The sequence below is a fragment of the Coccinella septempunctata genome, chromosome 6, assembly GCF_907165205.1.
Source record: "Coccinella septempunctata chromosome 6, icCocSept1.1, whole genome shotgun sequence".
NCBI classification, from domain to species: domain Eukaryota; kingdom Metazoa; phylum Arthropoda; class Insecta; order Coleoptera; family Coccinellidae; genus Coccinella; species Coccinella septempunctata.
The window spans coordinates 12,669,611-12,682,996 of NC_058194.1; the positions used below are offsets into that span (position 1 = coordinate 12,669,611).

The 13,386-nt window shown below is 38.1% G+C and overlaps 1 protein-coding gene across 1 annotated transcript in view; it reads left to right on the plus strand.

Moving 5' to 3' along the window:
• The window catches only part of LOC123314933 (suppressor of lurcher protein 1), a 723,759-nt gene that overhangs the window by 645,994 nt on the left and 64,379 nt on the right, over window positions 1-13,386 (plus strand). The window contains exon 9 of the mRNA XM_044900400.1: window positions 355-538. Coding sequence (XP_044756335.1) covers window positions 355-538 — 184 coding nt within the window. The remainder of the gene's footprint in view (window positions 1-354; window positions 539-13,386) is intronic.

The following is a 13,386-nucleotide window of genomic DNA, read 5'->3' on the forward strand; positions in this document are numbered from 1 at the left end:
AATTAGCCTTCTTGAAGCCCTCTCAGATACTAGAGTTCATTGGAACTCTGGAAGTCTGGAGCTGGAAGGCGAGCTTCAGATGGCGCAGTTGTGAGAACAACTCTGATGGAGGGCACAATAAACTATTCACTCACCTGAAAATGTTATTATGATAGCGCAACATATTTAGAGGTAAGATGACCCATTCTGGTGAGAATCAATTGAGTTTCTGTAATAAGAAGAAATGTCGGCAGTAATGATTATGAAATTCCATAAATCTACTGACAGTGAAATAGAAATATACACAGGTCACGTACTGTACAAAATACAATAATACTTTGATATTACTTAACTCTGAAATATCTTTTTTTGCAGGGTCCCAGTGTGATATAAATATAATAAGTGATACCAATAAGAATGGAACCATAGTGAGTCCCAATTATCCAGCACCATATCCTCCAAAGACAACATGTAGATACGAATTTCAAGGTAGAGGGAAAGAGAGGGTCCAAATAGTCTTCCAAGAATTTAATTTATACAATATACCTGGATCGAAAGAGTAAGTAATCACAGAACTCACCTGTTTTCTCATGGATTGCCTGCCTGTTTAACTTTCATTCCAAAATTATTTCTTGTACCTATGTTGAAAATTACTAAGACTGAAATCGTATAGTACTGGTACCGCAGCTGCCAACGCTGCCATTGTTACAAAGATGAAATATTCTTCTTGTTACTAGGCAACTAAATATAAAAGGTGCCGCTTTATCTGTATACAAAGATAGGTAATCCAAAGTTGAAGCCTATAAATAAATTTATTTCACCGTTCACATTCACCTTAAATTGTAGTTGATCTCATCGAGATTGCAATGCAATCCATTGTTGTAGTAGTACATACATTAGAAACTTTCCCCTTCTATCGCAACACTAAGGCAGTGGCGTAAAATGGATTAATTTATGCAGGGTTTTCCAAAAAAAAGGTGACCCTGCCTCTAGGATAGGTAGAAAAATGAAAAAAAATTCGTGTTTGCTTAATAAAATATTTTCGTAACGCTCTACGTATTCAAGGTAAAGGGCGTTGAAGAAAAAAAAATTATCACAAGAAAGGAAGCTCCCAATCCCAATTTTTAACATGTATTCGTTGTATCGATGAGGTCTCATTTACACGACAAAAAATTTCTAATTCACATACTGAATGTAGACTAATTATTAATAATGATAATATAACGTCATCATTACTTCATACCAGCATCGGATATTTCTTCATCATTTTCAAATCAAAATATTCTGAAAACGGTAGACAGTATAGTGTTTCACCAAGAATATCTTTTGAGTGTGAAATTGAATGAGTTCAATTGAAATTTTGTTTTATAAATCTAACCTTGAAAAGGTTATGTCTGTCAGGAAATTATTCTCTGATTGTGAATATGATCACATGAGCGTTTCGTGAACGTAATAAATCTTTTGTTTCGAGCTTTTCTTGGTAATTTCTCATCTGACTTCAGGGCTGAGAGTGTCATCATACGATTTTCCGAACCCTTCGAATTATCTAAACCTTAAATCCGCTCGTCTTGTTATCCTTGACTGTCCTACACAGTGCTTGCGAAATTTCTATATATCAACTAGAAGAAGGCCAGGAGATCCACCACATCGGACCGATGAGACACTATCCTTAGCTATGTGAGTCGAATCGGTTTTGCCCACCCCTGTCCGTGATCGGTTCTTACCTCAGTTTTGTCAAACTGGCTTGCACTTGCTTACATTGGTGTTTGGTGAACGTAAAAAATCTCAATTTTCTCTTTTTTTAGTCGTTTTAGAACTGGTTCCAGGTTTTAGGGATTACCTTAGCTCAGTCTACTTATTCTACTTCCGTTGGATTTCTTCTGCGGCCGGCGAGACGCAGCGATTTGGATTATTGGAGAGATTTCTGGAAATTGACTGAATTTCGACCCTCGCCTCTGCTACTCGGTGCTTACAAAATTAGTGTACAGGGTGTCCAGATCTAACGCGCATATGTTTCAGGAAGTGTTTCTAGAGGCCCAAATATAATGAAAAATTTATATCACCTAAGGTCTTAAAATACACCCCACAAAAAATAATAAGCTGTGCAATCCCCTGGAGAGACAAAATTTCCCTCAGAATAACAAGTTGAGTCTATAACACTACACATATGTGAATCTTTTAAACAGAGTTGCATTCAACCAAAGTACTCAATTTTCCGAGTAACCCAGATATTTTCATCTTTGTGAGCGTTCAACTAGCATTTAAGGTTGAGTTCTTCGAATTTCTGGTATTTTTATGGCAATGAAGAAACTGGAAGACCGGAGTGAAATTTTGTGTTCGGAGAAGATTGATCACAAAAGTTTCTTTAGTTTTGTGTCAATTTTCGAGGTATTTGCACCATTTTGTAAAAAAATTTTATAGCTATGAGCTCCCGTGAATGATATTTTTAATATTGAATTGATGTGGCCGATACTTGATGAAAATCCATATTTAAACTTGAAACGGATTCCCACAAAATAAGTTTTTAAGCCGCGACACGTGTTTCGCTATCATTATAGCATCTTCAGGTGGGTGAAGGTAAACTGTTATTAATGGTACCAAATATTTCAGTCTACCTTCACCCACCTGAAGATACTATTGTGATAGCGAAACAAGTGTCGGGTGTCGTGTTTTAAAAACTTATTATGTGAAAATCGTATAATTTGTTCAAACATTCAAACGTTCAAACATTTTGAAAGCCCTTCACATTCAAAATTATTATCTTCACATGGTTGGGAAAAGCGTACTTTAAGGCGGTGAACACATATGAGCGGCCGCGACCACGATCACGATCACGATCGAGAAGCGTCCCATGCAAATGTATTATTCCGCACATAATATCACGATCTGTTCAGCGATATAGTGGCATTCAGTCGCGATGTCTCACGATCGTGATCGTGATTGCGGCCGCGGCCGCTCATATGTGTTCACCGCTTTACTGTAACATCCGTACTTCAAAGCTTCATAACTCAGTAAGTTTCGATTCAACAGAAAAGAGAATAAAACTGTATTTTTTTAATTCTTGCTCTCGTACAAGCTTCAGTTTCTGAGTAATTTGAGGAATAATTTATTTTTTTCGAAAAATTCTGAAAATTTCTTCTCCCTTGATTTCTTTTTTTTTCTCAACCAGGCATTGAAGACTGTCCAAACTCCTGGATAACTTAGACAGTACTTAAGTGCTAGGAAGTGTAAAAGGATCATGTCTGTTTTTGATTCTGGTGGTAATGATAGGTGTATTGTTAAGAAATTTCAAGCTGAAAAAAAGCGACATTGAAGTTTTGAATGTAATTGCTCCGTCAATATTTGCACAATTCATTTTTAGTGAAGCTAATATTTGTAAGCTCTTTTCAAGTACTTCAAAAAAGGCCCTATATAATTTTCCCCGAACTTGTCTTTGTTTTTCTGCTATTTGATATTGATAGGTACTAACCAATACAAGAAAAAATTCTTCATTTTCGAAAAAGGTCTTTGCTAACTTCGAATAATGGAGGTGCCATTTTACCATTATAAGTCAGGTTACAATTGGAAATGTTTAATAATAATAATAATAAACTTCATTGATCCCGTTAGACAATACAGTATAGGACAAGTCAATCATTGCAATGAAAAATAGAAAACGAATTATTAGTGGTCACAAGACCAAGATAACAGTGAAAAATCACACAAATATTCACTTACTGAATAGTAGGCTTTGTATAACAGTAATTTCTTTGTGGTTCTCTTGAATTATTTTAAGATATAAATTTTGTTGGTAAGTGATTGTATATTCGTATACTCTGGTATAGAGGCGAGCGTTCAAACCTTGATGTTCTTTGCTTGGGTATAAGCAGTACATCCCCTTTCCTTGTCGAATATTGATGACAACTTGACAGCTTCGTGAAAGATCCTTCGTTGGACTTTACATGAAGGAGGCATCTGTATATGTACAAGGATGCAACTGTCATGATCCCATGTGTTATGAAAAGAGGTTTACAGGAGACCCGTGGAGGTATCCTAAAGATAATTCTCAGTATTCTCTTCTGGCACACAAGAATTCTGTCCAAGTCAGATGCACTACCCCAGATCGGAATATTGTATGACAAATGTGGGTAGGCAAGACAATAATAAACATCCAGGAGGGATTGGAGAGGAAATAGGTTTTTGATTTTGTTGAGAGCGTAGTAGGCACTATTAAGTTTTTTACATATCTTTTCTACATGATAATTCCAGCGTAAAAATTTATCAATTTGAATTCCAAGAAATCTAGTAGACTCATCTGGGGAAAGAGATAGATTCTTATATGTCAGCGTCTGATTTCTACCCATATCCTCCAGGCTAAAATGTAAGCACACAGTCTTATCAACATTCACTACTAGGCCATTTCTGCTGCACCAAGATACAAACATATCTAGTAAAGCAGAAATTCCAGCTGCTAGCTCCTCAAAGCTCCTTGCCGCAATCAAAAAAGACGAGTCGTCTGCAAAAAGCGCAACTACAAGTGCGATGATGTGTTCAGGTAGGTCATTTATGAACAAAATGAATAACAAGGGACCTAGAACGGAGCCCTGGGGAACTCCCATGTCAAGCACATATCTCTCGGAATCGGCACCATCGACTCTAACCATCATACTGCGTTCCGTCAAATAACTTTCCAACCAATCAAGAAATATACCCCTAAATCCATGATTGTAAAACTTGCTCAGCATGAAAGTAAATCTTAAGGAATCAAAAGCCCTTGACAGATCGAAAAACAGACCAGCCACGAAGAACCCATCCTCCAGTTTCTCATAAACGGTCTGCACGAATGGAAAGGCAGCAGTCTCAGTAGAACGGCCAGGCCTGAAGCCATGCTGCGAACTGGTAATCACATTAAACCTATTCAAGAAACTCAGCATTCTGTTCAAAACTATTCTCTCAAAAATCATAGAGAAACAACTCAGAAGGGATATAGGACGATAGTTTGAGATGCTGTGTGGATCTCCCTTCTTAAAAATGGGCACAACTATACATTCTTTCAAAATTGACGGAAATCTTCCAGAGGAGATTGAAAGATTTGTGTTGCACATAGTTACTATCGAGTTACTAACGAATACAAAAAATATATTTCTCCATTTTCGAAAAGGCGTGTACTAACTTTGCATATTGTATGTGTCATTTTCCCATTATTGGTTAGGTTACAAACGTGAAGTTACTAACGGTGAACTCCTGAGTTGCAAGTTGCAATTCTGAGATGCAAGTCCAGGCATGTTCAAAGTCAAGTCGATGACTCGTCTGCACCACATACGCTTAGTTTCTCAATGGGCATTTCGTATAGTCATCAGCGGTATCAGTGGTATATGTATGTGTCCTGTCAGATCAGAAGCAGCCTTTATTTTTATCTGTTCACAATTTTACACCGCCATTTATTAACACGTTGCCATGCATCAAATATGATGCATAAATATTTTCGCCAGGAGTCCATGAGTCGTATGTGACGTTCAAGATAAATATGGTTTCTTTTCATGAACGTTGCAGTGTGGTCGGTTTATATGGGCTGAACGTCTTGTAGAAGTATGTATTGATAACGTAAATCATAATTAATCATACATAATTCAAGAAACGTCAGCATCAAGCCTTCCATCAGACTTAAACATTTTGAACATGAACACTTCCTTAAATGGCTGCTGAATTAATTTTTTCAAAGAATATATATTTTATCACTCAAAAGTAGAACTTCCCTTTGGATAAATGTGTTGGACGTGGGGGATGAAGGAAAAATTAGAATGGGGACAGTCAACGTGTTTATTAGTTTTCATCTTCTTCTTCTAATATATAAAATTCTCGTGTCATAGTTTTCGTTACCGTACTCCTCCGAAACGGCTTGACCGATTTTGATGAAATTTTTTGTGCTTATCCGGTATCTATGAGAATCGGCCAACATTTATTTTTCATCCCCCTAAATGTTAGGGGTAGTCCAGGAGAATAGTTTTTGTTTGTTTTTTTTTTGTGACACACTAAATGTAAAGCATTTTTGCTGCAGTCACACATAACTTTATATTATTGTTTTCTGAGATTTATAGGCTACGGCCTCTTTTCTTTTTGTATTCATAATAATAATAATAATAATGGCTGGCCTGCCTGGCAGCTATCAGATAGATGGCCTGCCGGGTAGCCATCGTAACGACGTAGACGGTGCAGCTAGCCACGCCTGCTGTACGCAGCCCCATTCCTTTTTCCTCTCTCTTTCACATCCTTGATAGGGGTGCTCTTTCTGCTCTCATTTCTCTACCCCTCACCCAAACCGAGAAAGGGGAGCACAAACCCATGGAAATGGTGATAACGAGAAGCCTCGGAAACAAGTCGCTGCCTGGGGATCGTCAGGGCATGTCTGGAGCCGGCGCTGGACATGACAGCATACGAGACGTCGGTGGCAGGATGTTGAGGAAGCGGGCTGCAAAAGAAGCTACAGCTCCAAAGCAACAACAGCAACCAACGAGTCCAATTCAATTGCCGACTCGAGCCGCTGAATGTGCTGCGCAGGATATTCAGCCAGTGCTCACCCAAGCGGGGTTAGTTAGAAAGCGCATGAAGTGGACAACGTCCATGAATGAAACTATTGTGCGCATATATAACTCCATCATGAGACTAGGGCAGAACACGAACAAATATAGGAAAAGGCTCCATGAGGAATTCTGCAATGCCTACCCAAATCTCAATGTCACTGAACAACGAGTGGCAGACCAGTACCGCGTGATTCTGAGAAATGAACTCATACCAACGGCCAGAATCGACGCAATTAAACGAGAACTTCAGCGTCCGCTAGCAATAGAGAATAACACCTCTAATGAAATTCACATGCCTGGGCAACAACAGGCAGAAGAAATTGATACTGAAAGTCCATCTTGCAACGCAAGTATGCCTGACCACCAGGACGATAGGGAAGAGCTCCACCGACAAGTTGACTCTGACATGAGGAGATACTTTGCTGAACTGGAAGGAACAGATCCTCTTCATCGAGTCAATACATCCAAGAAACTGTCACTTATAATCGACATCTTGAATAAGGACATTTTACCTGAGTACCTACAGAACGGAAGTTCATTGGAATATCTGCATCTAGTTTTTTACTGTGCAGCGCTAACGACACCGGAAACCATAGGGGCAAAAATTCGCCGAACGAACAACGATGGTCCAAAATTACACAAATTACACGCGCCAGCATGGCAGAAACGTCTTCAATAAAAAAACAGAAAGGCTAAGAAGAGACATTGGAAGACTGACGGAGTACTTGAACGGGAATCGAAAAAGAAAGGTTGTGAAAGCTGCCAAAGAGATCATGGATAAAAACAGGACACATACAGAACGAGAGACGGAGAATGCTACAGCTCACCATCGCCTCGACACTCTGAAGCAAAAATTAAGTCTGTATGCAGAACAACTGAGGAGATATAGAAGCAATTATAGCCGGAAAAGAGACAATAATTCATTTGAAAAGTCGGAAGAAACTTTCTACCAGTCACTCACATCGTCGGATGGAGAAAATAGAAAGGAAGCCATTTAACAATTCTGGACCGAACAATTATCAACGAAACCTCAGTTCAATGGAGATACCGGATGGATTGAAGATGAAAAAACTGAAGCTATAAAATATGAACCGATGCAGCATGACATGATCACAATTAAAGAAGTAAAATCAGCTATCAGAGGACTACACAACTGGAAAACACCTGGGCCTGATGGATTACAGAACTTCTGGTTGAAAAAACTTTGGATCATGCATGACAAATTGACCTCCGCAATAAATGATGTCATTGAAAATCCTGAAAGAATGCCAGGATTCCTTACACATGGCACAACATACCTGTTACCTAAAGACCAAAGGAATACAGAAGACCCATTCAAGTACCGACCAATCACATGTCTTCCAACGATGTTCAAATTAATCACATCGTGCATTTCAAACCGAATTCACAACCATTGCGAGAGGAATAACATCATCACTGTTGCGACCACGCAAGATTTTTTCTTTCAATTATTAATTTGTTTTTTTTTCTATATAAATTTTGTTTTAAAATATTTTCCTTTTTCAAATTCAATTCTCTTATAATATTTTCCAAAGCTTTTCAATTCTTTTCAGTCAAAATCACCTAATTTTAAGTATGTTTCAATCCTCCCCCGTATATGCCTTCAAATTTCTATTTCATCGATGTGAGAGGAATTCATATGTTCTAAAGACACATGTTAAAAAACAATTCAATTCAATTCAAATTGTCAACTGCGAAGTACTTGTGCTCCAGTGTAATATATTTTCAATATTCTACATTCTTCACAATTTTCAAATTTCGACGACTTCAAACTGGAAGATTTTCCGGCATTCAAACCAGATATAGTGAAACTCTGGCCAGAGCGTGAGTGAAACGAGTTTTCATCTAATTACGAAGATTCATCCAACACCCAAGGTTAAGTCCGGAAAAAAGGTAGGATTTGAAGGTATTTTTAAAAAATTGAGAAATTAAATACAGTCCACTTGATCTCAATCCTCCATATTTGGTCCAATTCGGGCACGGATGCTTAATTTTGGGTGATTTTCACTTTTCGATAAATTTTTTTCTTCTTATCTCATCAGGACAAATAATTAATAATTATTCAAAATTCGAGTTACGACCAACGTTGCAACATACATCTCATTTTATTCGCGCAGTGCGCACCACTCTTCGGTGTTCACACCAGTACGTAGCGCGATTCACATACAATATTTACATATTTCTCCTAACATCGTTCACAAAAGAACAAGTTCGACAAATTCTACTGTTTTATTTTCATTATGGCAGACAAATTGAAGAAAGTTATCAATTTACGACAAACTCAATTCAATTCTTTGAATGAGATTTTCGAAATAGCGGTTCGTGCTGAAACTGATCCAAATCTTTTCTCTCTGTTGGAGGTATCAATGAGCGAAATTGATCAAATCAAACAAGATTTCTCTTCCTATCATAATTCCATCATTGGAGTGGCCGACGTAACTGAAGGCATTACTTTCAAAGAACAGGATACACTTAGGAAAAAGTTCAGTGAAAAAGTTTTAATAATTAAACGAATCTTTCACGATCTCGAACGTAAACAACAAATAAGTGAGAGAAAAGACGATGAGGTTTGCAATCTTCAGTTGAAACAAATCGAACTTAAACCTTTTTCAGGCGACATAACCGAATTTCCAACTTGGATTGACATGTATGATGCTGTTATTCATAAAAATAAAAGATTAAGTTCAATCGAAAAATTCAATTATCTTTTGAATTCTTTGAAAGGTCCTGCTTTTTCACTCATTCAAACATTGCCTATGACATCATCGAATTATGAAATAGCTTATGACATATTAGTTGAGCGTTATAAAAATACGCGCCATTTAGCTGTTGCACATTGGTCAAAAATCGAAAATAGTCACAAAATGTCATCAGATGACCCTAGAGAATTAAGAGCTCTTTTAGATAACTTCGAAGAAAATAAGAGGGCACTTCTCAACTTAAACTTGAAAGATTTGTGGAACTTTGTCACAATGCAGATGTTGATGAATCGTATTCATATTTCAATTGCTTCACGTTTCGAACTTTTTCATAATTCATCAAACATACCTACATATGAAGCACTTCATGATTTTCTTTCTAAGCAGTGTCATGCTTTGGATAATGTGAATTTAGGAAAACCGTCCAAAGTTATTCGCAGAAATTACAGTGTCAAAAACACCGCCTCTGCTTCAGCATTCATTTCACAAGCCTCTAAGTCATCAACTCTTACATGTCATTTATGTCAATCGAATCATTTGGTGTACAAATGTCCAAAATTGCTTAGTGTGAATCCTCATCAACGAATGAAACTGATTCAGCGCGAGAGGTTGTGTGTCAATTGTCTCAACAAACACGCGACAGCTAACTGTCAGTCAAAAAATACCTGTTTTACATGTCATCAGCCTCATCATACACTTTTGCATGTAACTCAGACAAATATTTCCAACCTTCAAAATACTGCTGTTAATGCCAACGCTTCTACTTCGACGCAAAATAATAAAGTTGCTTCAATCAATGCAGGATTTTTGTCCTCGGCTTCGAGTGTTCTTCTCGGTACAGCGACAATCAACATTCTAGACAATTTTAATCGTTTTCAGAAATATCGTTGCATCTTAGATTCCGGTAGTATGACGTCGTTTATTTCCCAACGTTGTCTCCAAAAACTAGGTTTCCAAAGTAAAGATTTATCTATCAATCTAAATGGATTAGAATCAATGAGTACAGCTTCGAGACTTGGTTATGTTTCAATCTTTATAACGCCTTATTTCAATATAGACATTTCATTCGATATTGAAGCCATTGTCCTTAAAAGAATTTGTGATAATCTTCCTTCTTCACCCATTTCGTCTTCGTTTTCCTATACATCGAACTTAAATTTGGCTGATCCACAGTTTGCTCTACCTGCCCAAGTCGATTTGCTTCTTGGAGCTGATATTTTTTCGAAGATTATCTTAGATGGTCATATCACTGGAGCCTCTGGCGAACCTGATGCGATAAATACCAAATTAGGTTATGTTCTTATGGGTAAAGTAAACTCTTCTCTTCATAATCAGTCGGTTTCTTCATTCTTTTGTCAATCTTCATCTGAAGATCTTCATCTCCAAATTAAAAAGCTATGGGAGATTGAAGAAGTTCCCAACACATTTCCTGTTTCTCAGGAAGATGCCTTGTGTGAGCAAATATTTTCTGAAACTCACTCAAGAAATGCGGAAGGTAGATTTGTGGTGATGCTGCCATTTAAAATTTTTCCATCTTTTCCTCAATTTATTGGAATAAGAGATCTTGCTCTACGGCAATTCAAAAATTTAGAAAAACGTCTTGTTAAAGATCCTTCTTTATATGATGCATATTGTTCCTTTATGAAAGAGTATCTGGAATTAGGTCATATGGAACCCTGTATTTGTTCTACCGATCCATTCAGTTATTATATTCCCCATCATCCGGTTTTGCGTCCAGATAGTTCGACCACAAAACTTAGGGTTGTCTTCAACGGTTCCGCTCATCCACCCCATCAACAATCCCTGAATGAAACCCTCTTAGTTGGTCCTAAACTACAACAAGACCTAATTTCCATTCTTTTATCATTTCGTATTCATGCAATAGTATTCACAGCTGATATAAAAATGATGTATAGACAAATTTCCGTTCACCCCGACCATTGCAATTACCAAAGAATATTTTGGCGATTTTCACCTGAAGAAAGTATTCAAGAATATCGCCTTCTCACTGTCACATATGGTTTAGGCCCTTCACCCTTTCTCGCCATTCGCACTTTGAATGAATTGGCGAAATCTGAAAGCACAAAATATCCATTAGCTGCAAAAGCTATTCAAAACTGCACTTACGTTGACGATGTTGTTCATGGCGCTGCTTCATTGGATGAAGCCTTATCTTTACAACAAGAACTGCAAAATCTTCTTGCTCTGGGTGGTTTCCACTTGCGAAAATGGACGAGTAATACTCCTGCCTTGCTGTCTCATTTACCTCCCTCTGACTTGAACCATAGTCCGCGTCACTTTGATGATGAAACTTCAGTTAAGGTTCTTGGGTTACAATGGAATCCCAATTCAGACAGTTTCAAATTTTCAGTTGATTCAAGCAAGAGCGCTTGCACCAAAAGAAATATTCTCTCCCATGTAGCTCGTATATTCGATCCACTTGGTTTTCTATCTCCTCTAACATTTCTTCTCAAATATTTGATTCAGAGAATTTGGCTTATGAAAATTGACTGGGATGATACCCCTTCTTCCGATATAATAAAATTGTGGCAACTTTATTTGAACGAAGTTTCACACATTGAAGAATTAAGTATTCCCAGGCACATTTTGACTAGCGAGTCATCTTGCTATGAGTTGCATTGTTTTGGAGATGCTAGTGAACGAGGTTATTGCTGTGTCATCTATCTTCGGAGTTTCACATTGGATCAGGAGGTTTGTGAAGTTAAATTCGTTATTTCAAGAGCTAAGGTTGCCCCCACAAAGAAATTGAGTTTACCAAGGTTAGAATTGTGTGCTTCTGTATTGGTAGCTAGACTGGCAAAGCATGTCATTCAAAGTTTACAAAGTGAATTAAACATCAAGAAAGTGTCCTACTGGACAGATTCGACAATTGTCCTCAACTGGATTAAATCTTCTCCACTCAAGTGGAAAACTTTTTCATTCCAAGTCATCTCCTCATTCTTGGTTTCATGTTTCATCCTCGGAGAATCCCGCTGATGTTGGTTCTCGTGGTTCTCTTCCCAAGGATTTACTTCAGTGCTCCCTATGGTGGGCGGGTCCCACATTTCTTCGAAACCGTCAGTTTAAACCGGAAATTCAAGAATTCCCTGCTTCTTCTGAAGTATTTGCGGAAGAACGACAAATTTCACTCAATGTAATCCCCTCTCATCATTTAATCGATAATTTGCTCGAGAAACATTCTTCGTTTTCTACATTTTCCCGAGTTCTCGCTTACATTCTTCGATTTTCCCACAATTCTCGATTTTCACACCAAAAAAGGTTCGGTTGCCTTTCCTCAGTCGAGTTACATAACGCTTCACTCCTTGCTGTCAAACATATTCAGTCTTCATATTTCATAGATGAAATGTACAATATTCAAAATAACCGCAAACTTCCAAAGTCATTCCTCAAACTTTCCCCATTCATTGACAGTGAAGGTATTCTCAGAGTTGGTGGTCGACTTCGGCAAGCTCCGCTCTCTTTTTCAAAAAAATTTCCCGCAATTTTGCCCAGTCGTAGCCGATTAACCGATTTGATAATTTCTCATTTTCATCAAACTTATTTTCACGCTAGTCTACAAACCGTCCAATTTTTAATAGCACAACGGTTTTGGATCCTTTCATTCCGTCGCTCCATTAAACGAGTCCTCTCCAAATGCATGACATGTTTCAGACATAATCCACAGTCCTTCCCCCCTGCCATAATGGGCGATCTCCGTCCTTCTCGTGTCTCTCGCCTCAAACCTTTTTCCCATACTGGTGTTGATTTCGCGGGTCCCTTCAAAGTCACTATGAGTAAACACCGTGGAATTCGTGCTTCTAAGGCTTATCTTTGCTTGTTCGTTTGCTTCGCGACAAAAGCTGTACATTTGGAACTTGCTTCTGATTTGACGATGAATACCTTTCTTGCAGCTTTGAAGCGGTTCATTGCTCGTCGTGGGCGTTGTTCCAACTTATATAGCGATTGTGGTACCAATTTTGTCGCCGCTCATAGGTATTTGAACGAACTATTCGCCAAGGCTGCTTCTGCGGAATCAATCACTTGGCATTTCAACCCTGCTTCTGCACCTCATTTCGGAGGTCTTTGGGAGTCTGCAATCAAGTGTGCAAAGATGCATCTTCTTCGAG